Source organism: Aegilops tauschii, chromosome 7 (assembly GCF_002575655.3).
Source record: "Aegilops tauschii subsp. strangulata cultivar AL8/78 chromosome 7, Aet v6.0, whole genome shotgun sequence".
NCBI lineage: Eukaryota > Viridiplantae > Streptophyta > Magnoliopsida > Poales > Poaceae > Aegilops > Aegilops tauschii.
Genome location: NC_053041.3, coordinates 100,130,857 through 100,157,669, shown reverse-complemented (window position 1 = coordinate 100,157,669; position 26,813 = coordinate 100,130,857). Strand labels below are relative to the sequence as shown.

General features: G+C 46.9%; 2 protein-coding genes and 1 long non-coding RNA gene across 3 annotated transcripts; 2 read left to right on the top strand and 1 right to left on the bottom strand.

The window, feature by feature from the left end:
* The first annotated feature begins 10,662 nt into the window (after positions 1 to 10,662).
* Positions 10,663 to 13,833, top strand: LOC109785565 (uncharacterized). Its single transcript, XM_040396521.3, has 2 exons — positions 10,663 to 12,273; positions 12,600 to 13,833. Exons 1-2 carry the CDS (start codon positions 11,106 to 11,108, stop codon positions 12,641 to 12,643), a joined length of 1,212 nt encoding a protein of 403 aa, XP_040252455.1. The 5' UTR covers positions 10,663 to 11,105; the 3' UTR covers positions 12,644 to 13,833.
* Positions 13,834 to 15,792: 1,959 nt separating this feature from the next.
* Positions 15,793 to 19,137, top strand: LOC109785564 (receptor-like protein 14). The gene is made up of 4 exons (XM_020344157.4): positions 15,793 to 16,294; positions 16,408 to 16,566; positions 16,684 to 16,752; positions 16,871 to 19,137. The coding sequence occupies exons 1-4, from the start codon at positions 15,940 to 15,942 to the stop codon at positions 19,000 to 19,002; spliced, it is 2,715 nt and encodes a 904-aa protein (XP_020199746.1). The 5' UTR covers positions 15,793 to 15,939; the 3' UTR covers positions 19,003 to 19,137.
* Positions 19,138 to 25,302: 6,165 nt separating this feature from the next.
* LOC120969835 (uncharacterized) lies at positions 25,303 to 25,947 on the bottom strand. The gene is made up of 2 exons (XR_005764229.3): positions 25,755 to 25,947; positions 25,303 to 25,667 (listed from the first exon to the last, which is right to left on the bottom strand). It is a non-coding gene; the product is annotated as an uncharacterized lncRNA (long non-coding RNA).
* Positions 25,948 to 26,813: the final 866 nt, after the last annotated feature.

Here is a 26,813-nt window from a genome sequence, read left to right as displayed (position 1 = left end):
CCCTCCATTTCATAATTTTTGTCGTGGTTTTAGTTCAAATTTAAACTAAAACCACGTCAAAAATTATGGAATGGAGGGAGTGAAAAACAAAATAGATTATGTTTGGTCTGCATTATGCACACCCGCTTCGAACATGCCTCGTGGAATAGAAACTTGTAAACACTATTCAAGATATGAGAAATTAGCATTCAAACTATTTATATGCCAACGAATTACACTATGTGCCCTCTTTACCGACATTTTCATTTTTAGTCCCCTACAGCAACTGTGGTGACTTGTGAGCATCTCTAGCAGACCCCGCATAAGTGGTCAAACCCGTAAAAATTTTGCGTTTTACAGTTTTGGGCGAAAAAAGTGTTCAGAACAGAAACCGTAAAAGTGGTCCAACCCGTAATTTTTTTAAGGGCCACCGCAAATGCACACCCGAAACCCTAAACTCGCCGGCGCGGCCGGCGCGGTGATGGGGCGCGGGCGACAGGGGCGGGGTGCGGCCGGCGCGGTGATGGGGCGCGGGCGACAGGGGCGGGGTGCGGCCGATGGGCGACGGGGCGCGGCCGATGTGCGACGCAGCATGGCCTGCGGGCGATGGGGCGCGGCCGACGGGGTTGGACGCGACCGGCTGGGGAAAGGGGCGGCAGCGGCCGGACTAGAGGAAGGAGCTCTTTATTCCAGTTTTACAGTTTGTTTTACAGTATCTGTTCGGCCGCAGCTAAAATGAACCCTTAAAATGCACTTTTTTCAACCTGTATCCCAGTTTTGTAGTTTGCGATTTTAAGGGGTCTGCTAGAGATGCTCTTATTACCCTGCTCCATCAAATGGTCAAAAAGACCATCTTACCCATATATTTACTTGAATATAACTTTAGACCCTCATCTCACCCATATACATCGTTTTGTTAGCAATGTATGTGTGTGCGTGAGGGGGGGGGGGGGGGGGGGGGGCTTTAATAAACCCGGACATAGGAAGTATGTACCACAATGCTGAAAGAAGGATTTAATTTAGTTCAAATCTCGGATAATTTCAGTCAAAAATGATGATATCGAGCTGACATTTGAAGTAATGAAAGTTGAAGGTCCTGAGTAGTAACTTTTTCCCGTTGATAAATTCAGTCAAAGTCGTTTCAACAGAGGCCTAGCCTCGTTGGAATCGTGCATACGCACGAGCGCCGGCCCGTAGGTCAGCAGTCCCCTTGTTGTACGCGCAAGAACATCCCACGGCGGCGACGACGCGCCGGCGGCCGAGAGCTAGGACAGTATTCCACGGGACAATTTATTTTTCCCATAAAAGAAATATTCCGCCGGGCACTAAATTGATACTTCCTCCGTAAACTAACATAAGAGCATTAGTATGTCCTACACAATGTCTCCTCACGGAAAAAAAAAATATGCCTCCTCACAAACTGCGTCGAGGCTTGTCCGTGTAACAGCTAGCGGCGCCCGTACGTCAGCCACAGAGGTGAACGGCAAGCAGCTGCCATGCGTGTGGTCGTAGTCGTATCATTGTATGCGCAACAGTGTTACACAGAGATAGCAGAGTATGTATGTGCGCAGACGAGACACTGCGGCTACGCCTTCCGCGGCGGTGGCCCCGGCGCCACGGTGGCCCTCGGCGGGTTCGGCAGCGGCGACGGCGGCCTCCACGCCGCCCTCTGCAGCAGAGACCTTCCCATCACAACCCTCTCGCCTCCGCGTCCGCCGTACGCTCCTCCGGCTCCGGCAGCCCGTGCCATCACGTCACCCTCCGCAGCTGCATCGCAACGCAAGCAATGTTATTACAGAGTACGTCCGCCGTCCGCCGTCGCCGGCCGAGCAGCTCGATCGGGGACGGCGATCGACGTATGCAAAACGATGTCCAGAGAGGGGCTCGCACGCCCGCACGCACGTACCTGGAAGGACACGCGAGGAGCAGGCTGCCGTGCTCGTGGAAGAACCCAGGGCCATGAGGAGGACGGCCACGAGCAGCCAGGCGAACGCACCGCCGCCACCCATGTCGTCGCCTTCGTCGTCTTGCTCTGAATTTGACAGGTGAGGTGCTGTGTATATCGTCGAGTAGAGCTTGTATAGATTTCGGGAGCTGGAAGCGTCGCAAATGTGTCAAATCCCCGTCAACTTGCGCTGTAATGTACTATATATATCGTTGGTGGGCGATGCTGCGATCGGCATGATGAGGCGAGGTGGGTCGAACTGCCGGAACCAATCTGCAACCTAATGATGATGACAAATCCAGCGGATTAAGCTCCGGCAGATTGGCACTAGCTACTTGCTAGCGGTTGCGGTTTAATCAACTCGGTACGTCGCCTCTGCACTGAACTAACTTATTGTAATATCGTAGCTCGTGCACGGTTTTTGGGTATCGATGTTGGAAGCAACTGGATCGGATCGATGCATCGGTTGACTTTGGTGCTTCCTAAACAAAGCTGCACACTCCAGATACAATTAAGCTCGCCGACGGTCACTCCGAAACGCTGCTGGCCTTTGCATAATATAAAACGGCGCCGACGGACGACAGTGCATGGAGCACTGTCGTTATGCGTGCGAGCATCGAGTAGTATATCTGATTCGTTGGGAAGTCTAGCATCGATGCTACATTTCTGATGAACGCAACTGAATTCTTTGATCGGCGGAAATACGGACGGCGTGTAACGCGTGCTGTCATGTTGCAGTAGTGGACTTTGCGGCTCCACGACAAGCAATTCGTCGGGAGTTGCGTACTAACTCAAACTTGAACGTGATCTAAAATCTAACTCAAACTTGCTCGGGTTACGGGGATGGACTCGTATCCTACTACCGTCTGGAGTTGCGTACTGCCTTTTTCTTTTTAGAAAAAGAGGATGACCCTTGGCCTCTGCATCTGAGAGATGCATGCGGTCATTTTATTGATTATTCTCGAGGACCTTATAAAGTAGTACAACGATATGTCTGAATCCGCCATCTTGGCAACATCTGCCGCTACTCCTATCCATATGATGAAGGTGTATAAACTGGACCAAATACCCAGACCTCTCACCTAAGCCTAACATCTAAAGCCGGAGGCCCCGACCGAGCCACATACCGGGTCCGGGGCACAATTCAGTCCGACGTACTCACATGTGGCGTCGCCGCCATCTTCCACTGGTCCATCTTCAGAGCAGATTGAGGTGCCAACCTTGGCAGGATCCTCCGCCATCGACACCATGACGCCAAACGACGACCACCATCTACGCTAGTCCATCTTCAAGCAGAAGGATTGCTACCACAGGACGAAGACCAGCGGAGAATAGATGCAACGCTGCACACATTGCCGCCGCCAAACACCTCACACGCACCGCAAAGCGCCCACCATGCTTTCGGGAACCCCGGGCGATACCTTCAAGAAGGAGCGCGACGAGGGTGTGACGCCGTCTCCCGCAAGGGGAACTAGAGCTTTCGCCCAAAGGAAGAGCACAGTGAAAGACAGGAGAGGACCTCGACAAGGCCTCCAAGAAGGGGACCGACGCCCAGCAAAGGCCCCGCCATTGTCGCGGCCTCCGCCGACGGCCAAGGGTTTCCCCCGGTCCCGCCCCCATCCCATCCACTCGGCCAAAGACCTGGCCAGGGGAGCGCACGCAGCCGGAGAAGGCGTTGGACTTCATCGAAGCAGGCACGCCGGGTGACGGCGCACCCCGACCCACTGTAGTAGACGTCCACCGAGACCTCGCCGCCCGCACGGCCGAAGTCGCGGACCACCAGCACCCACGGCCGTCGCTCGTCGAAGAGGCAACGCCGTCCACACCGCCCGAGGCCGCCGCCCCGGCATCCACCCACCGCACACATCCAGTCGAAACATGGAGAAAGACCCACACCGCCGTCACTAGGGAACACCACACCGCGAAAACCCAAGCCGGGCAGGACGAGGCAAGGCCACGCCGGCCAGATCCAGGCGGATCCGGCGAACCCCGGCCCACCAGCCGCCAGGTCGGAGTAGCTGGCCCCGATCCCAGGACCGAGGCGGACGGATCTGACGGGCGGAGCCGTCCTAGGCGACCAGGCGCGGGGCGACAACGCTGGCGGCTACAGCCGCCGCAGAGGGCCGGCCTCGGCAGCCACCAGGGGAGCAGGGGAAGCGGGCGGCGGCGCCCGATGCGGAGTGGGGGCTCTCCAGAGGTCGAGGCGGGTGCGCGGGGAAGCACCGCCGCCGTCTACCGCCGCACGGGCAAGCCCGACGACTACTGCCGGCGGCAGCGGGGGAGAAAGAGAAGGGGAGGCCGGGAACCGGCGGCGCGTAGGGTTTCGCCCCCGAGTCGCCCGAGAGCGGACGAGGGAGGAGGGGGAGGGGGGGGGGGGGGGTTGTGTGTGTGTGTGTGGTGGACACTGGCTGGATCCTCTTGTCCGTGAACTCCGTTGCGTACTGCCTGTCTGCTCATTTGGCGGCCGATTCTCGGATGCGCTGTCTGCTCGGACGGTGGCACTCGCGAGCGTGCACGTACATGGACACGCGGCGCCGCGGGTAATGTGTATATGCCCTGTCGGGTGCGTGCCAGCGCGCTGCCATCCGCACGGGCGCTGCAGGTTCCACCATGACCTGCTGCTGCTCTAACGAATCTCGGCGTCAAGGCGCCGGTTCCCCGGGCGTGGAGAGTGCCAGATTTCCATGGCAATGCCTTCGCTACTACTCCTACGCATGCGACTGCATTGTTTTTTAATCTCAGTCCACATCAACCGCACGCACGCACCAGTGAACTACATGGGCAGAAGCGCTGTCGGAGCAACAGCGATCATGGCCATGGGTGGCGACGGCGATAGCATCGGAGCCCAAGGAGAAGACAGTTTAATTATGATTGCATACAACACAAAGATAATATCTGTACTGTTCAGTGGTTCTGTTGCCACGGTGTGAGGCAACTGCACAGGGCAACGAGCTTGACGCGTGCGTGCATATATGCACACCCAAGCATGCAAAAACAATTTTACGGAGCCTCCGAGCAACAGACCGGCGATGTGTAGAGACAAAACTGGAGTTGCTTATCGTTATATACACACACCGACTCTATCACACATTTACACCTTGTGTTCAACCCAACAAAGGATCACACAATTAGACTTGCCCTCCTGGGGGTGCCGGCGCCGCACTGGCCCTCGGCGTGTTCGACGTCGGCGATGGCGGCGCCGTCAGCCTCAGCCCCAACGACCGCCGCACCACCAGAGCTGCCTTGCCGCTGCCGCCGTAGTCTGGCCCGCCGGCGAACCATACCTTCGCGTCACGGTATGCTGGAACATGAACGGTCAGCTACTCGCAAATCATACGGCCGCGCGCGCAGTCTGCCGGTCCTCAAACGACGTAAACGGCGGAAACAGAATCGCTTAACGTACCTCGAACTGGAAGGAGACGCGAGGAGCATGCCGGCGTCGCGCCGGAACCCAGGAGGAGCCCGGCGACGAGCAGCCAGGCGAGCGCAGCTGATCCGCCCGCCATGTTGTCGTCGCCGTCGGCGACCGGACGACGACGAGCTGCTGCTCTGAGCTGGACAGGTGTAGCTGCTAGATTCTGAGAGCTGGAAGCGTCGGGGTCGGGGGTCCGTGTCAAATCCTCGTCAACTCGCGCTGTATATACCACCCATCGACATGATGAGGCCGTGCGGAGCGCCGGAGCCAATCTGAAATCCATCCAGCAGATTGTTGCTCGCTACTTGCCAGCGGTTAGGCGCGCATCGCACGCTGCACCATTTGCAGCTCGTGCAGGTTTTTTTTAATCATGATTCTGCCGCGACGTTGGATCTGCCCCTTCCTTCTTTTGAGACGTCGGATCCATCTTTATACTACTTGGAGTTTCTTAATTAACTTTATGAGATGAAATTTCATTTGAATCGTGTCGTTATGACAGGTTGAACCAGATTTGGTTCCCTAGTTGTTACTAGTAAAGTGAGATTTGACAATCGAATTATGAATAAATACCACACTATAGCATGTAAGTTTTGAGTCATATATGCATGACGTAGATGTTCATTTAATTCTTATAGTTCATCTCATTTAAAATTAATTAGTTTTTATAAAAAAGTCAATCTATTTTAAGATTTATGGAACTGTGCGTTGTAAAGCATAAAGTAAAAACAAATAATGGCAATTCATCTAGCAAAAAATTTGGGTAATTATGATACGGAAGATTCTAGAACAAAGAAGAAGTGCTTGTGTTTTGAGATTTGTGCATTATGCTTAAGTTTTCAAACATGAAGTCTTATAGACTGTACATGTGGCAGAATCTGGTGAAATGCAGATGACATCCAACGGCCAGTAGTGCTCGGATTTGCCATCTCTGCACCGTCGGATTGGTTTCATCCAACGACCATCTTTCAAAGTTATTCGCCACTATATAGGAGTATAGATAACCAACTGACGCCATCTCACAACAGATTCCGAGCGAACGCTCTGACGGGCACACAAATCTCGGCACAGGGGATGGTCGCCAGGCCACATTTTGCAACCGGTTGTTTCTTTTGGACAACCGCACGAACGAGCCCCCTTAAACCCTCCCCCTCCCACTCGCTCTCTCTCCTCCCGCTCTTCGCAGGCAAGCGATTCACGCGGCGGCTCTCTATTTTTCTGCCGCTTCATTGCTAGAGGCTTTGAGGAACGCTGCTCGACGATCTCTCAGTTTTTCTGAGGGGTCTAGGGATTCGAGGGGATTGATAGTTTCTCTAGATGGGGTGGCCGTCTCTCCTCCTTGCACGGCGATAGAGGGTTAGATATAGGTAATGTCGTGGTGGAGGTGTCCACAAGACTCATCGTGAAGCCTGTCAGTGGTAGAGGGGGAGACGACTGGCGGCGGCTAGTGTTCTCGGTCGCCCGCCCAGACCCCAACAAGGCATGGACCTTGACTCCGTTTGAGGTAGACGTGTTTGGTTTGGTCCATGCTCTTCTCTAGCGCGATCTGATTCTGATTAGGAATAGGTAGGAGTTAGGGGTAATACTTTTCTTCCACCTTGGGGCTAGTCACTTTGTTAAACATTGTAACCTGCAATGCCGCATGGGTTGTACAGCAATTTGTAAAATATTCTCATGCTTGCACCCGTAGATTCTCCAAATTTTGAAATATTCGCACGAGCTTGGCGCTATCTTTTCGATGGCCCCGACTCCCGCTTCACCCAGGAAATGAAACGAAAAAAACTCTCGAAGCCTGACGCACCTGACCCATCTCACCTCACTCCTCGCTCACGAACCACACCACAAAGGAGGCGGCGACGGCTATTCCGCATCGGCCGGCGGCGCGGGTGAAGAAGTATGTGCTGCTCCCTCTCCTCGCTCTCTTTCTCACTCCCTCCCTTCCTCTGCTCTGTTCTCTCGGCCGGCGGGGGAGCGGCGAGCGGCGGAGGGTCAACTGCCCACTACCCACCCTTTCCTTGTGTCGACGGTGGCGGTGGACAGCGAGCGGCTGGATGTAGCTCCGATTCCTCGCTGATACGTTCTCTCTCACCGGATGTCTCTCTGAACTGATTCCTCTTGCTCCGATTCTTCCCCGACCTGCAGCGCGAAGGAGGCAACCAGGACACAGACGGCAAACCGACGACCAGGGCGGACAGCAGCTCTCCCTTCGGTGATTTTCCCCTCTGGTATGAACCCTAGCTGCTCGACCTGTTTACAGGATTTATTGGCGATTGTTGTGTGTATGCTTCTGTATGTATGTTCAGTTAGCTGAAGTTCAGAGAAGAACATAGTTCAGTTTTGTGTATGTCATCCTGAAGCAGTTTTTTCTTCTGTTTCAATTCTACATTGTAGACGGGCAACAAGTAGAAGAAGCTAATTCGTGCAGCTGTGTCATATTAGCTTCTCCCCATGTCGGCCTTGGTTGTCCGGTCTGGGAAAAGCAAAAGTAGGACTGAATGCATAAGTTATGGGCTGATGGATGAGACAGACAGGGTGAGAAGACAGTATTTTGAGGACAAAATATGGAAGGATGATGCAACTTGTTTGAACATGCTTAGGCTTGGAAGAGGACCTTTCTTCCGGTTCTGTCAACTTTTAAGGGACCGCAGGTTGCTTCAAGACACGATTCATATGTCTGTTGAGCAGCAAGTTGGCACGTTCTTGCACACCGTCGGACACAATGTTAGGGATGAGCCAGCTGGTGACAATTTTCGTATAACCGGTGAAGTTGTTAGTCGTTATTTCAAAAAAGTCATCCATGCCATTGGAGAGCTACGCCATGAGCTTATTAGGGAGCCCTCATTGGCGACCCCAACCAAAATAGAAGGGAATCACCAGTGGGATCCATAATTTAAGGTATGAGATTTGGTCACAGCCACATCCTCCTCATTTTCTAGGCATGAATCTGGTTAGATCCTAATATTTTTCATGAAATAGGATTGTGTTGGAGTTATTGATGGTACACATGTACGAGCCTCTGTTCCAGAGGACATGGAGCCTCGCTGTCGTGGTAGAAAGACCCATGCCACTCAAAATGTGATGGCGGCTGTTGATTTTGATCTTCGGTTCACATTTGTGTTGGCTGGTTGGGAGGGGTCAGCACATGATGCTCAAGTTTTACGTGATGCTTTAGAACGTGAAAATGGTCTACGTGTCCCACAAGGTAACTTGATGTAGCTACATTTGTCAATGCCACTATTTATGTATAGCAAAGTAACCCGCTTGTTGCTCATATATTAGGAAAATTCTATCTCGTTGGTGCTGGACATGGAGCCAAACCAGGGTTCTTGCCTCCTTTTCGTGGTGTGAGGTGTCATTTAAATGAGCGGGGGGACAATCTTGTTCAAGATGAGAAGGAATTATTTAACCATAGACATTCTTCCCTTCGTACGACCGTAAAGCATGCATTTGGGTCACTCAAGGGGAGATTCAAAATCCTTGATGAGGCCAAGCCATTTTTCTGCTATCCTACTCAAGTAGACATTGTTATAGCTTGTTGCATTGTTCACAATTGGGTTATAAATGATGGGATAGATGAATTTATCATACCTGAGGCTGAATGTGTTGCTAATATTAACCATGCTTCAACGACAAGTGCCCAAGCAAGTGAACATACAAACATGGTTACTTTGCGGCAGGGAATTGCCAATCAAATGTGGGAAGACCGACAAAACTACTTGCAGCACAATAGTATGCAATAGCTTCATTTGAACCATTGTAATATCGTGATGTTGTAATTTGAACCCTTGTACTTGCTGGAATTTGTTTGTAATGTCACATTATGTGCTGAAATGAACACCAGTCCAATCCCAAGGCACATGACACCTACTTCTGCTGTTTTCTACTCCCTATGTACTTTTCTGTCACACAATCTGCTGTGGCAACAACACTTGCAGCGGCAGGCGACAATCCAGGATTCCAGGTCTACTTGTACTGGATTGATCTCTTCTTTCATGGTAGTGAACCTAGCTGCATTGAATTAGTTACTTGGAGTGTGTCTTGTTATAGTAGATTCTTGGAGATATATATATTTCTACAAGGACCAATCAAAATCAACAAATCACTTCTCCTGGTTCGGTTAGTCACCTGATTGTCTGCTGTGTGGTTTGTTCAAGTGGTTTTTCTTCTTCAGCGCACTAGATTGATTTGAGTCGACCCCATAGGACAAGGTCTCTGAATCTACTTATTGTTGATGCAGAGTGGGCAATTAGGAATTTATTATTGGACTGTTTGAGAACGTTAGGCTGTGGAATACTGGACACTTCAAAATGACATCATTTCAGTTCATCTGAGCACCTGTTGCAGAAGTGGAATTTGACAAGTTACATGTTCATTTTATTAAAGGAAGTGGTTCCGTATTGAACAACTTGATTGAGCTTAATCTGCTTTCTTCCATAAAATGGTTCACAAACATGTCTGACTTGCGTATAGCTGTAGTCTGTACTTTAGCAAATTAGTGTTCATCACTTACAACATGAGTTTAAGAAGTTATATTTCATAAAAAGAAGTGGCAGAGTTATTACATCTTGTTATTTATTTTTCAGAACTTATACATCGCAACAATTTATGACAATTTTTTGAACTTCTTTTGTTTCCACAGCCCATCTTCAGTTTCCGTTGTAATGACGTCATCTATTTCAGCAAGACAGCCTCAGGCAAATTTCTATACTGCATAATAAGTGTAAGCATTCCTTTACTCCACCAATCTGGATTATCATTTATGGTTAGACTTGCTAGAAGTGATAGGTTTCTCTAATTTCGTATTATGCAAAACCAAAAAGACGTAGACCATATCTGGCACTTGAAAACACAAGGAGGAAGAGGAGCGGTCGGTTTGTCCACCAATACGGAAAAAAAAGATGACCTTTTTTCACCTAACTAGGCTGACTGAGATAGCTGATTGTATGGTCAACGGGTCAAAATCAGAGTCATGGGAGGGGATGGTTGAATGGTTTTCAAAGTCTGGGATTGATTTTTAGCCGGTTTTAAAGTTGATGGTTGGTTCTTGACAAACTAAAAAGTTCAAGATTGCAAAGTGGACTTCTCTCAACAATATAATGCTTTTTGAAGCGAAAATTGCTTTTGGAAGCGAATCAAAATCCAAGCACGACCAGGTTCCTGAAATTCTTCTGCCTAAGAAAGACTGCTCGAGCTTATAATATATAGTAGTGGGATACGCGTGGTCTTTTGGTGTTGAGAGGACCTACTAGTGACATGAACAAGAATAGAGGGACGAAAATGTAAAACTCACCTTGTATATACTACTCCCGTGGAGGGATGGAAGGATAAGGTCAATCCTCAATGTTCCAGACTTCTCTCCCCTTCTTGAGCTAATCAACATGGCATCAGAGCCACCCGTCTCCGGCGAGGCAGCGGCGGCCGTGGAACGGCGTTGAGTGGGTTCGGAGGCGGCGGAAGTTGGTGGTGGTGCTGGTGGTCAACGGCGCTGTGAAGGAGGGCGACCTGGGCCCGTGAGGCGACTCAGTGCAATGGCGGAACTGAGCAGAGTGCTGCAGCGGTGAAGGAGGTGCTGGGAGGAACAAGGCGGCGAGGAGCAGTGGTTTGATTTACCACGGGTGAGTTGGCTGTTTGTGTGGTTGCGTGTGGAGGTTGCCCAGGCTGGTGGTGTGATTAGGGAGGAGAAAGGAGCCGACGGCTAGCTAGTGCGGCGTGCAGAGGCTTGAATCTGAGAAGTAGAAGTGCAGCGTGTAGAGGAGATGGCTGAAATCAATGATGCCCCAGCAGTTACTTCCAGTGAGCTTGCGGCTGTATTGCAGCAGTTACTTCCAGAAGTGCAGGGCTCTGTTTGATGCAATCAACAAGCAAGCTAGCAGCTCCAAATCAGAGGCTGAAATAAAGGAGGAGATACATCCCTTACAGATGCCACATGTGAAGTTAGAGGGTCCTGAGAACTATGTAAGCTGGGCTGAGCATGCTGAAACCATCCTGGTTTCAAGGAAATTGGAAGGATACATCCTTGGGACAGTAGAGAAACCTGAGGAAGAAGGTTCAAAAGAAGGCCAAAAATGGAGAGCAACCAATGCTTTGGTCAGGGCATGGCTTCTGAGTTCGATGTCTTCTCAGATTGCAAAGCAGGTTGAGAGAATCAAAGATGCTTCAGAGATTTGGAGGCTCCTGAAAGGCACATATTCAGGAGTGGGAAATGAGATGTTAGCATGCAAAATTCAAAAGGAGTTGCAGGAGCTGAGCCAAGGTGAGAGAACAGTGGTGGAATATGTGTCTGAACTTAAAAGGTTGTGGAGTGACCTGGACTACTATGATCCAGTTGAAATGGAGTGTGGGAAATGTATTGAGAAGCATAGTAAGTGGACTGAGAGGAGACGTGTTAGAGACTTCCTAAATGGCCTCCATCCCAGGTTTGAAAATAGGAGAGCAGCTCTATATGGCAGTGGGAAGCTACCAAGTCTTGAGCAAGCAATTTCTGCAATAGCGAGTGAAGAAACTCGGCTAAGGTTGGAGGCAGCAGGATCGGCTTCACAGGGAGTAACGCAAAGGCGCTCAGCTTTCTTGGCTGCAGGAGGTGGAAGATACCAAAGAACAGGAGCAGGTAACGGTGAAAGAAAATGTCTTGAATGTGGATCACCAGGACATCTTGTGGCAGGCTGCCCTAAATTGATGGGAGGAGGTCGTGGTAGAGGCCAGGACTGGCAAGGTAGAGCCAGAGGCAGATTATTTGATGCATGTGGTGGCCGTGGGAGAGGCATGTTGTTTCCCGGAAGAGCAAACACTTCAGCTGCCGAGGAACTGTCTCAGAAATTGAGCGTTGAGATAACCCTCGATGAGCTAGAGAAGTGGCGTCAATTCAAGAACCTAAATCTTGGTGTTGAACTGCCTCAGGAGTCACATGCATCATCCTCTTCATCAGCAAATTTTTCTGGTAATAATTCTCATACTGTAATGTGTACTGATTATCTTGCAGCTGGTGCACAATGGTTAATTGACTCAGGGGCTTCGAGACATATGACTGGTTCTATTAGGGAGTTGTCCAACTATATTCCTGTTTTTAAAAAGGAAAATGTGAAATTGGCTGATGGTTCAACCCAAGCCATTGTTGGGTCTGGAATTGTCAAATGCAGCCCAAATATGTCATTATCTTCAGTTTTACATGTTCCAGCATTCCCAATTAATCTTCTATCTATAAGCTGCATCACTAGAGAGCTAAATTGTGCTGCAATATTCTTCCCCACTTGGTGTATTTTTCAGGAACTTGGAACTGGAAAAGAGATTGGGACAGGGAGCATGCGTGATGGGTTATATTACTTGGATAGTAATATATTTCCTGCAGTGGCTGCTACAGTGTCTCCCTCGTCACTAGAAGAATTCCTACTTCAACATCGTCGGTTGGGACATCTTTCTTTTGCTATTTTGGGTCAGATTTACCCTAATCTCTATTGTAAAATTAGTAAAGAACAACTAATGTGTGATGCCTGTCAGTATGGAAAGCAAGTTAGGAGCTCTTATTTATCATCTGATAATAGAAGTGATGTGCCTTTGCAAACTATACATTCAGATGTGTGGGGCCCTAGCAAAGTGACATCTATTAGTGGTTATCGCTACTTTGTCACTTTCATTGACTGCTGCACTAGAGCTACCTGGGTTTATGTGTTACGCCATAAAAGTGAAACATTTGAATGCTTTAGAGATTTCCATAATCTGATTAGGACTCAATATAGTGCTTGTGTGAAAGTGTTACGAACTGATAATGGCACAGAATATGTGAATGGGGACTTTGATGAATATTTGTCAAACTTTGGAATTATCCATCAAACTACTTGCCCAGGTACTTCAGAACAGAATGGTTTGGCAGAAAGGAAGAACAGGCATATTTTAGAAATTGCAAGGTGCATAATGTTTGCCATGAATGTTCCAAAGTACTTGTGGAGTGAAGCAGTGATGACTGCAGCTTATTTGATGAATAGGATGCCTTCTCGGGTGCTTGGCTACAAGACACCAATAGAGTGTCTCACTGGGAGAACTACATATGTAGTTCCACCAAAGGTGTTCGGGTGTACATGTTTTGTAAAGGACTATAGGCCTTCGGTTGGGAAGCTAGATCCAAGAGCAGTAAAGTGTATATTTGTGGGGTATTCTGGTAAACAGAAGGGCTATAAATGTTGGTGCCCATCCGAGAAGAGAATGTTTGTGAGTATGGATGTGGTGTTTCGTGAACATGAACCATTTTATGGGGGATCAGTCGACTTATCTGATGTATTTCCCGATTCGTTTACTGATGACCTCTTAGATGCAGACTATGAGACAGGGGGAGATAAAGAAGTGGAGAACATCGATGCCACATCACAAAAGATGATTATTGGAGTGATACCTGCTGAAGGAAGGGGACAAGATACACCAAATGAGGTACAACAATGGCGAAAACCAAACGAAGAAAGGGAATGCCAAGTGTATACAAGAAGGCGGCAATCAAAAGAGAAACAAATGCAGGGGGAGGAAGTAACTTCTTTGGAGCCTCACCATGAAGCCTATGAACCAGAAAGAACACCATCCAGAGTGGAGCAGCCTGATGCGAATGACTCAACACCAGACCCACCATTACCATCTCAGGCTCCACAGGTAACTCCGTCGTGTGATGATAATGCTCTTACATTGGATGATCTAGATATACCCATTGCCCACCGAAAACAACCTCGATTAACTGCTGGGAAATTGCCATCAAGAATGTCACCCTACAATGTCTCCAATTATGTTTCATATTCATCTGTGGGCCCTCAATACAATTCATTTATAGCTGCTCTAGATTCGATGGCACCACTACCACATGACTGGCAGGAGGCAGTAAGGGACCCAAGGTGGAGAGCAGCAATGGTTGAAGAAATGACTGCACCCGATAAGAATAATACTTGGGAACTCTCTATACTTCCTGCAGGTAAGAAAGTTGTGGGTTGTAAGTGGGTGTTCACCATAAAGCAAACACCTGAGGGCAAAATAGAGAGATATAAAGCCAGACTAGTGGCAAAAGGGTATAGTCAAACATACGGAGTGGATTACGATGAGACTTTTGCCCCAGTGGCTAAGATGAATACTATTAGAACCCTGATCTCAGTAGCAGCGAATTATAAGTGGAATCTTTTTCAGATGGATGTTAAGAATGCTTTTCTACATGGTGACTTGCAAGAGGAAGTATATATGGAAATCCCACAGGGGTTTAATAGTAAGGAGACAGAGGGTAAGGTGTGCAGACTAAAAAAATCATTATATGGACTCAAGCAATCACCAAGGGCCTGGTTTGGGAAGTTTTGCAAGGAGATCCGCGCAATTGGCTATCAGCAAAGCAATGCTGATTATACACTGTTTTTCAGGAGTAATCATGGCAAACTTACAATTCTTGTGGTTTATGTTGATGACATTGTTATTACAGGTAATGATGATGAGGGGATAAGAAGGTTAAAAAAATTCTAGCAAAAGCATTTGAAGTAAAAGATCTTGGGCATCTAAATTATTTTCTAGGAATTGAAGTTGCATATTCATCACAAGGTATATATCTCTCACAGCGGAAATATGTTCTTGATTTACTTGTTGAGACTGGAATGCTAGACTGTAAACCTGCCTCTACACCAATTGAGGCAAACCATCGAATTAAGGCAGATATGGGTGATCTTGTTGATAAAGGTCAGTATCAACGACTGGTAGGGAGACTAATCTATTTGTCCCATACTAGGCCAGATATTGCATATGCCGTGAGTATTGTGAGCAGATATATGCATGACCCAAGATCTACACATTTAAATGCTGCATATAGAATCTTGAGATACCTAAAGGGATGCCCTGGGAAAGGAATTCTATTCTCAAATTCTGGACATCTCAGTATAGAGTGTTATACAGATGCTGGCTGGGCTGGGTGTCTAGATGATAGAAGGTCCACTTCTGGCTACTGCATCTTTGTTGGAGGAAATTTGGTTAGCTGGAGGAGCAAAAAACAAAGTGTAGTGGCCAGGTCTACTGCTGAAGCAGAGTTACGGTCCATGGTCTCTGGAATATGTGAATTAATATGGCTACGCTTACTACTTCCTGAACTACAATTGTACAAAGGGGGCCCTCTTCGGATCTACTGTGATAATCAAGCCATAATAAATATAGTAAATAATCCAATTCAGCATGATAGGACGAAACATATTGAAATAGATAGGCATTTCATCAAAGAGAAGCTAGATGAGGGAACTCTTCAAGTTAGCTTTGTCAACTCAGGTGATCAGCTTGCTGATGTATTAACCAAAGATATTAGTGTTGTAAATTATATGAAATTATGTAACAAGATGGGGCTCATAGACATATTTGCCCCATCTTGAGGGGGAGTGTTGAGAGGACCTACTAGTGACATGAACAAGAATAGAGGGACGAAAATGTAAAACTCACCTTGTATATACTACTCCCGTGGAGGGATGGAAGGATAAGGTCAATCCTCAATGTTCCAGACTTCTCTCCCCTTCTTGAGCTAATCAACATTTGGTATGTGTACTTGGCTCAGTCAGTCCTCTCCGAGATTTGACCTGGCCAGTTAGCACGAGCGTGCGTACGAGCAAGGACCATGCCGCGCCCCTGCACCATGTCGCCGGCAATGGCCCTGCTACTATGCTTGGCGATGCTATCCAGTGGCGGCTGGTGCGGGGGGTGCAGGGACGATGAGAGGGCGACGCTTCTGGACATCCGCGGCCAGTTCAACTACAACTCGCCGCTGGACTGGAATAGCACAGATTGCTGCCGGTGGGAGGGGGTGAGCTGCAGCTCCCCCACAGCTCGTGTCACCGGCCTCGACCTCAGCATACTGCACAGTATTGCCTCCAGCAGAGGCCTACTCAACACCACCATGTTCCTCCCCTTGCAAGAGCTGCAGGATCTGTCCCTGAGCGGCCTCAAGATACAAGGATGCACACCCGGTGCAGGTAATTCGCCCAGACTCTCTAGATTCATCCAGTGCAGTTTTCAAACAAATTATGCTGTTCTCCGGCAAATGTTCCTTTTTCCTCATAGGCTGTTTGTTTATTTATTTCTGCAGGCTTTGAAGTATGGTCAAAATTACACAGACTAAAAGTTCTTGATTTATCCTATAATGGAAAATTAATGGAGAGTGACGTCCCATCCTTAGTCGCAATTTTATCGCTACGGTCCCTATTCCTCAACGGGAATGACTTCAGCTCCAATATGACAATACAGCGTGAGCTTTAATTTCTCTTAGCCTGAGGAGTATTTAAACTTTTTCGTAGTGATCTATTTGTGCCAGTCACATCTTCCAAATCAGTTCTCATGGTTTGGCATGCTGTTTATTGTACAGAACTGAGCATAATGAAGTTGGATACTCTTGACATAGGCAATAATGATATCAAAGGCACCATACCTACAGGTAAATCTTTTCGGAAAAAATATCAAAAAAGTAAATGATGCATCGTATGTGTACAATTACAATACCAGGATGGTGACATGGTGCATTAAATAATAATCACTAAGTGTTTTCATTACAGATATCTGCAACATGAGAGATCTTCAAGTGTTATATCTCAGTGACAATCTTTTATTTGGAGAGATTCCTTCATGCATGCAAAATCTGACTTCTCTCAGAATTCTCGGTCTGTCGGAAAATAGTAGATTAATATTAAAGTTCCCCTCTCTTATCTTTGCAAAGCTCACATTGTTGGAGAAACTTTCACTCGTAAATAACTCTCTTGAAGGAGTTCTGTCGCTGAGTTCCTTACAAAATCATAGACAATTGACTAAACTGGAACTTGCAAGCAGTGGTAACGACTTTCATGTGCAAACTGAGAATCCAGCAACAAATTTGCCAGCTCAGATTCAGGTTCTAGTGCTGCGAAATTGCAACCTTAATGGCAATTCAGGCATCATACCAAGTTTTTTGTTGCATCAACATAAACTAGAGTCAGTCGATATGTCTAACAACAACCTAAGTGGTAACTTCCCTTCATGGTTGATAGAAAATAATGTCAACCTATCACACTTAGTTCTGGGTAGTAACTCCTTTGAAGGTCCTCTTCCTCCATCCAAAGTACACACCAGTTTGCAATGGTGGGTTGCATCTTCTAACAGGCTAAGCATATTACCTGTTGACATCAACACCACATTACCAAATCTGAGTTACATATCCTTATCAGGGAATTCTTATATGGGCAACTTTCCTTCTTCCTTTAGCTACATGAATAGTCTACAGTATTTAGACTTGTCATACAACAATTTCTTAGATGACATTGCGGCTGCTTTTGTTGGAAATATGTCAAACATCATTGGTCTAAAACTCTCTGGAAACCATTTCTATGGTTCGTTCTCTCCAAACATACTATTACCTGCCGTTAAACATCTATTGCTCAGTGATAATGAAATTGCTGGGAAAATTCCTGAGAAGTTATGTGGCAGTCTGATACTTATGACATTTGATGCTAGCAATAACAAGTTGACCGGCCCGCTCCCTACTTGCATATCCGCACTCTCAGAACTTGCCATTTTGAATTTAAGAGGGAACTCATTGGCTGGATCGATTCCGTCGGAAGTATGCGACCTGCAAAAGCTTGTGTTTCTTGATGTGTCAAAAAACAACCTTTCTGGTCCAGTGCATTGCTTACCGGATCTACGCTACCTTCATATGAGTAGAAACCGATTAAATGGAACCTTTCCTATTCCATTGTACTTGGGAAATAATATCTATATAATGGATCTCCAAGAAAACCAATTCAGTGGTGTCCTTCCAAAGCTGATAGGGAAGTCCTTCCCAAAGCTAAAAGTACTGTTATTAAAAGGCAATATGTTCGAAGGGACAGTTCCAAATGATATATGTAGTTTGAAGTATCTGCGTCTACTAGATTTGTCTCATAATAGACTATCAGGGCAGCTACCTTTATGCCTGAACATTATGGGATCCGATGACAGTTTATTTGATTTCCAACCTGGTTTTGGAACTTTTCCTGTCTTATTCAATGTCATTGGGCTGCCTGATCAAGAGGAATTCATGACCAAGGGCAGGCAGGACAAATACAGGGGAAACATACTCAACTACATGACTGGACTTGATTTCTCTTCGAACCAGTTGAAAGGATCCATTCATGAAAGTATAGGTGGCATGAAGTGGTTAAGGGCATTGAATTTCTCGGAAAACAAGTTTGATGGATCAATACCACAGTCCTTATCTAATTTAAGTGATCTGGAGAGCTTGGATCTCTCGCACAACAACTTGGCAGGCCAAATACCTTCAGAGCTAGTAGCATTACAGTCCCTTGCGGTGTTCTCAGTGGCATGCAACAACCTTTCTGGTCCTACACCGGGAACAAAGGGGCAGTTCATCACATTTGATTTGAGCAGCTACGAAGGCAATCCGTATCTCTGTGGCCCACCATTGAAAAAGAGTTGCTTTGCGACGCCGTCGATTCCTGAGCTCGAAGAAAATGGAGAACAGGATGATAAAGTTGGTCATATCATACTGTTTGGTTGTTCGGCGATGTTCTACATGGTTGGTTTCTGGACATCCTTGGGTGTACTTTACTTTAAGACAAGCTGGCGACGGTCATGGTTTTCTGTTGTGGATAGGTTCGGTGATTGTGTACTAGTTAAGTTTTTTGTATTCACAAAAAATATTCGGAGCACCAATTGACCTTTCTGCAGGGGGCCAAATAATTCATCATGTGGCCAATTTTGTGTGATACTAGTAGAACAACTCAATTCAACGGTTGCAGAACTTATTTAAAATATTTCTGACTGATAAGTCTTGTATTAAGGTTCTGATGTTCTATGGCCACGTTTTTTTGGTTGGTCTTAACAATGGACTCTCAAGATGTGAAGTGGTTTGGAACTGGTCATTGTGATGTCCTGATTGGAACAAGAAGGCGATGCTTTTCCAAATCTTGGACTAGGTTAATCTTAAGCCACTTTCTTAGTCATTGTTATCTGCAACTGGTAGGCATAGGAGCGGCGGCGCGCCGCACCTGTGGTGGAGCCTATGCATGCATCTACGTTGTTTTTTTATTTTAAAATAAGAGAAGGAATGGCGGTGGGTTTGAGGTCCAGCTGGCCACGTAGAAATCTTTGTACTCTTTGATCATTGTACGATCAAGGTAGTTTAGAAACAGAGTAAGAAACATCCTCAATTCATGCACATGAAAACTCAATACCTGCATTACAGTTTTAAGAACCTAAGAACAGGAGCAAATAAAAACTAAGAAAAATAAAATCCGTGAAAAAGATATAGGAGGTATGTAATCATGCATTTTGAAATACAATATTGTCTTTTGAAATTCGGCATATCGTGTCTCTGAAGGAAATATGCCCTAGAGGCAATAATACAGTTATTATTTATTTCCTTATATCATGATAAATGTTTATTATTCATGCTAGAATTGTATTAAGCGGAAACATAATACATGTGTGAATACATAGACAAACAGAGTGTCACTAGTATGCCTCTACTTGACTAGCTCATTGATCAAAGATGGTTATGTTTCCTAGCCATAGACATGAGTTGTCATTTGATTAACGGGATCACATCATTAGGAGAATGATGTGATTGACTTGACTCATTCCGTTAGCTTAGCACTCGATCGTTTAGTATGTTGCTATTGCTTTCTTCATGACTTATACATGTTCCTATGACTATGAGATTATGCAACTCCCGTTTACCGGAGGAACACTTTGTGTGCTACCAAACGTCACAACGTAACTGGGTGATTATAAAGGTGCTCTACAGGTGTCTCCGAAGGTACTTGTTGGGTTGGCGTATTTCGAGATTAGGATTTGTCACTCCGATTGTCGGAGAGGTATCTCTGGGCCCTCTCGGTAATGCACATCACTTAAGCCTTGCAAGCATTGCAACTAATGAGTTTGTTGCGGGATGATGCATTACGGAATGAGTAAAGAGACTTGCCGGTAATGAGATTGAACTAGGTATGGCGATACCGACGATCGAATCTCGGGCAAGTAACATACCGATGACAAAGGGAACAACGTATGTTGTTATGCTGTTTGACCGATAAAGATCTTCGTAGAATATGTGGGAGCCAATATGAGCATCCAGGTTCCGCTATTGGTTATTGACCAGAGACGTGTCTCGGTCATGTCTACATAGTTCTCGAACCCGTAGGGTCCGCACGCTTAAAATTTCGATGACAGTTATATTATGAGTTTATATGTTTTGATGTACCGAAGGTTGTTCGGAGTCCCGGATGTGATCACGGACATGACGAGGAGTCTCAGATGGTCGAGACATGAAGATTGATATATTGGAAGCCTATGTTTGGATATCGGAAGTGTTCCGGGTGAAATCGGAATTTTACCGGAGTACCGGGAGGTTACCGGAACCCCCCGGGGGCTTAATGGGCCATAGTGGGCCTTAGTGGAAGAGAGGAGAGGCGGCCAGGGCAGGGCCGTGCACCCCTCCCCCTAGGCTGAATAGGACAAGGAGAGGGGGGCGGCGCCCCTTTCCTTCCTCTCTCCCTCCTCTTCCCCCCTCCACTCCTAGTCCAACAAGGAAAAGGGAGGGAGTCCTACTCCCACCTCCTGGCGCGCCCCTCCTAGACGGCCGCACCTCTCCCCCTTGCTCCTTAATATACGGGGGCAGGGGGCACCCTAGAGACACAACAATTGATCGTTTGATCTTTTAGCCGTGTGCGGTGCCCCCCTCCACCATAGTCCACCTCGATAATACTGTAGCTGTGCTTAGGCGAAGCCCTGCGTCGGTAGAACATCATCATTGTCACCACGCCGTCGTGCTGACGAAACTCTCCCTCAACACTCGGCTGGATCGGAGTTCGAGGGACGTCATCGGGCTGAACTTTTGCTGAACTCGGAGGTACCGTGCGTTGGGTACTTGATCGGTCGGATCGTGAAGACGTACGACTACATCAACCGCGTTGTGCTAACGCTTCCGCTTTCGGTCTACGAGGGTACGTGGACAACACTCTCCCCTATCGTTGCTATGCATCACCATGATCTTGCGTGTGCGTAGGAATTTTTTTGAAATTACTACGTTCCCCAACAGTGGCATCCGAGCCTGGTTTTATGCGTTGATGTTATATGCACGAGTAGAACACAAGTGAGTTGTGGGCGATATAAGTCATACTGCTTACCAGCATGTCATACTTTGGTTCGGCGGTATTGTTGGATGAAGCGGCCCGGACCGACATTACGCGTACGCTTACGCGAGACTGGTTCTTCCGACGTGCTTTGCACAGAGGTGGCTGGCGGGTGTCAGTTTCTCCAACTTTAGTTGAACCGAGTGTGGCTACGCCCGGTCCTTGCGAAGGTTAAAACAACACCAACTTGACAAACTATTGTTGTGGTTTTGATGCGTAGGTGAGAACGGTTCTTGCTAAGCCCGTAGCAGCCACGTAAAACTTGCAACAACAAAGTAGAGGACGTCTAACTTGTTTTTGCAGGGCATGTTGTGATGTGATATGGTCAAGACATGATGCTAAATTTTATTGTATGAGATGATCATGTTTTGTAACCGAGTTATCGGCAACTGGCAGGAGCCATATGGTTGTCGCTTTATTGTATGCAATGCAATCGCCCTATAATGCTTTACTTTATCACTAAGCGGTAGCGATAGTCGTAGAAGCATAAGACTGGCGAGACGACAACGATGCTACAATGGACATCAAGGTGTCGCGCCGGTGACGATGGTGATCATGACGGTGCTTCGGAGATGGAGATCACAAGCACAAGATGATGATGGCCATATCATATCACTTATATTGATTGCATGTGATGTTTATCTTTTATGCATCTTATCTTGCTTTGATTGACGGTAGCATTATAAGATGATCCCTCACTAAATTATCAAAGTATAAGTGTTCTCCCTGAGTATGCACTGTTGCGAAAGTTCTTCGTGCTGAGACACCACGTGATGATCGGGTGTGATAGGCTCTACGTTCAAATACAACGGGTGCAAAACAGTTGCACACGCAGAATACTCAGGTTAAGCTTGACGAGCCTAGCATATAACAAATATGGCCTCGGAACTCGGAGATCGAAAGGTCGAGTGTGAATCATATAGTGGATATGATCAACATAGTGATGTTCACCGTTGAAACTACTCCATCTCACGTGATGACCGGACATGGTTTAGTTGATATGGATCACGTGATCACTTAGAGAATTAGAGGGATGTCTATCTAAGTGGGAGTTCTTAAGTAATATGATTAATTAAACTTAAATTTATCATGAACTTAGTACCTGATAGCATCTTGCTTGTTCATGTTGATTGTAGATAGATGGCCCGTGCTGTTGTTCCGTTGAATTTTAATGCGTTCCTTGAGAAAGCAAAGTTGAAAGATGATGGTAGCAATTACACGGACTTGGTCCGTAACTTGAGGATTATCCTTATTGCTGCACAGAACAATTACGTCCTGGAAGCACCGCTGGGTGCCAGACCTGCTGCAGGAGCAACACCAGATGTTATGAACGTCTGGCAGAGCAAAGTTGATGACTACTCGATAGTTCAGTGTGCCATGCTTTACAGCTTAGAACCGGGTCTTCAACGACGTTTTGAACGTCATGGAGCATATGCGATGTTCCAGGAGTTGAAGTTAATATTTCAAGCAAATGCCCAGATTGAGAGATATGAAGTCTTCAATAAGTTCTACAGCTGCAAGATGGAAGAGAATAGTTCTGTCAGTGAGCATATACTCAAAATGTCTGGGTACTGCAATCACTTGATTCAACTGGGAGTTAATCTTCCGGATGATAGCGTCATTGACAGAATTCTTCAATCACTGCCACCAAGCTACAAGAGCTTCGTGATGAACTATAACATGCAAGGGATGGATAAGACGATTCCCTAGCTCTTCGCAATGCTAAAGGCTGCGGAGGTAGAAATCAAAAAGGAGCATCAAGTATTGATGGTCAATAAGACCACCAGTTTCAAGAAAAAGGGCAAAGGGAAGAAGAAGGGGAACTTCAAGAAGAACAGCAAGCAAGTTGCTGTTCAGGAAAAGAAACCCAAGTCTGGACCTAAGCCTGAGACTGAGTGCTTCTACTGCAAGCAGACTGATCACTGGAAGCAGAACTGCCCCAAGTATTTGGCGGATAAGAAGGATGGCAAGGTGAACAAATGTATATGTGGTATACATGTTATTGATGTGTACCTTACTAATGCTCGCAGTAGCACCTGGGTATTTGATACTGGTTCTGTTGCTAATATTTGCAACTCGAAGCAGGGGCTACGGATTAAGTGAAGATTGGCTAAGGACGAGGTGACGATGCGCGTGGGAAATGGTTCCAAAGTCGATGTGATCGCGGTCGGCACGCTACCTCTACATCTACCTTCGGGATTAGTTTTAGACCTAAATAATTGTTATTTGGTGCCAACGTTAAGCATGAACATTATATCTGGATCTTGTTTGATGCGAGACGGTTATTCATTTAAATCAGAGAATAATGGTTGTTCTATTTATATGAGTAATATCTTTTATGGTCATGCACCCTTGAAGAGTGGTCTATTTTTGTTGAATCTCGATAGTGGTGATACACATATTCATAGTATTGAAGCCAAAAGATGCAGAGTTGATAATGATAGTGCAACTTATTTGTGGCACTGCCGTTTAGGTCATATCGGTGTAAAGCGCATGAAGAAACTCCATACTGATGGAATTTTGGAACCACTTGATTATGAATCACTTGGTACTTGCGAACCGTGCCTCATGGGCAAGATGACTAAAACGCCGTTCTCCGGAGTGGAGAGAGCAGCAGATTTGTTGAAAATCATACATACAAATGTACGTGGTCCGATGAATGTTGAGGCTCGTGGCGGATATCGTTATTTTCTCACCTTCACAGATGATTTAAGCAGATATGGGTATATCTACTTAATGAAACATAAGTCTGAAACATTTGAAAAGTTCAAAGAATTTCAGAGTGAAGTTGAAAATCATCGTAACAAGAAAATAAAGTTTCTACGATCTAATCGTGGAGGAGAATATTTGAGTTATGAGTTTGGTCTTCATATGAAACAATGCAGAATAGTTTCGAAACTCACGCCACCCGGAACACCACAGCGTAATGGTGTGTCCGAATGTCGTAATCGTACTCTACTAGATATGGTGCGATCTATGATGTCTCTTACTGATTTACCGCTATCATTTTGAGGTTATGCTTTAGAGACGGCCGCATTCACGTTAAATAGGGCACCATCAAAATCCGTTGAGACGACGCCTCATGAACTGTGGTTTGGCAAGAAACCAAAGTTGTCGTTTCTTAAAGTTTGGGGCTGCGATGCTTATGTGAAAAAGCTTCAACCTGATAAGCTCGAACCCAAATCGGAGAAATGTGTCTTCATAGGATACCCAAAGGAGACTGTTGCGTACACCTTCTATCACAGATCCGAAGGCAAGACTTTTGTTGCTAAATTCGGAATTTTTCTGGAGAAGGAGTTTCTCTCGAAAGAAGTGTGTGGGAGGAAAGTAGAATTTGATGAGGTAATTGTACCTGCTCCCTTATTAAAAAGTAGTTCATCGCACGCCTATACCAATTAGTGAGGAAGTTAATGATGATGATCATGGAACTTCAAATCAAGTTATTACTGAACCTCGTAGGTCAACCAGAGTAAGATCCGCGTCAGAGTGGTACGGTAATCCTGTTCTGGAGGTTATGTTACTAGACCATGATGAACCTACGAATTATGAAGAAGCGATGGTAGCCGCGAGCAGTTGGCACACGGTGTCATGACCGTCTGCACCATTGGTAGGTTAAGAAATGGGCCGCGCGAAAGACTGAGGAGAGCGCTCACATGTGGTTGGTTGATGGACGGAGCACACTCCAAGCAAATCCCTAGTCTCTAAATATGAAGACTTGCGGGTTTGATATGAAGCGATGGCGACTCTCTTAGAGCGTTATTTTTGCTCAAAATCGTCATATTAATGATTATAATGACGATCGAGCCAATACGATGACTCGGAGTTGCTCTAGTACCACAAGATGGGTGTCGGTCATGGTAGAACTTCCGCTTAGAATTAATTTGGAGAGCGAACATGCAACATGTCTGGGTCGTAAAGGCTTAGCTCAGATTTCTCTGCTTTGACTCTTAGCCGTCTGATCATCATCAACAAAACAATATATATCATCTAGTATAGGTGGTTCTCGTGGAAGGGATCCTCGCAGCAACCCCCAGGGTCTTGCGGTGAGGCGCAAGTGCCGACGTAGTTGCAGGCGGCGGCGGTGGCGGCGGAGGGACGCCGTCGTCGCTGCAGCCTGGGCAGTACTTCGACCTCGCGCCTGATGCCCAGGGCGCCGGAGGTCGTTGCCCCTCGCGGTTTCCGTCCAGAGAAACTGCGTGCATGCACACGTCGATTGATCAATCCGGCGGGGCATACATAGAAAGAAGTGATTAGTTGTTTGAGGAAAACGCATATATACCTTGGACCGCTGCCGAGCACGCCAAGGAACAGAGTAGGAGAGCCAGCAGCAGCAGGAGGGCGACGCTGCTGCGGGCGAGCAAGGAAGAAGAACGCTCCATCCTCGTGTGATCGTGTCCAGCTTCTCTGTTGGCTATTCTCAATATCTTTGTTTTATAGGCAAGGAACTATTCGCGCAGAGAAGGTTGTCTGGCGATTAGTCTTGGATTCGTATGAGACTCCACGGGATTATAAATGGTCAGAGTCGTCCCTCGGTCAACATGGTGTGCTGTAGTGATAGGCACTCGTGTGTCTACTGTATACCGTGTGCCCATGTGTGTACTGTTGTCTGTAATGGCCTGAGCGTGATGTGTGAATGCTGCGTATTTCTCCAAATAAATGTTGTCTCCTGTCACAACTGTGAGGAAGGGACAGCCCACTTACCAGCGATGGAGAAAAAAGACGCGAGTGCTGTGTTATATTAGAAGAACTTTAGCAGAGTCGTTATAATTGTTTGATTGTCATATTAACCGCTATTAAAATGTTTTTGATAAAATACACTGCTGTTTTAGTAGAGTCATCATCCCACCCCCGACCGACATAATTTTTAGAGGGCGCTTCAAACCTAGCCCCGAGCCTCCATATCTGACGGTTGTGGGGATATTTGGAGCTCACACCAACCCAAAAATAGTTTCCCACCCGCTGCTCTTCCCGCCCACCCTGCCGCCTCCTCTTCCTCGTTGTAGCACCGTCTTTGACTGCTTTCGTCTGTCCTTGGTCCCTGCAGACGACGTGATGGGTGCTGCCTCGGCCCTCGTAGCCTAGTCGATCTGTTTGGAGTTGGATCTTACGACTTCAACGGTTGTTGTGCCTCTTGTGGCGACAACCGCTCACCATCGCCTTGGCCAGGACCTCTTCCACCCCGCTAGCGATGGTTCGACGGAGAGGTGGCAAACCCTAAGCCACCATGTGCAACCGCCGACCTTCTCCCCCTCGTGTCGCAACAGTCCTCAGCGAAGAATCCGAATAGACGGCCTCCCTGCACTGTTGCCCCTCATCCCTTTGTCCCAACAGTATGCGA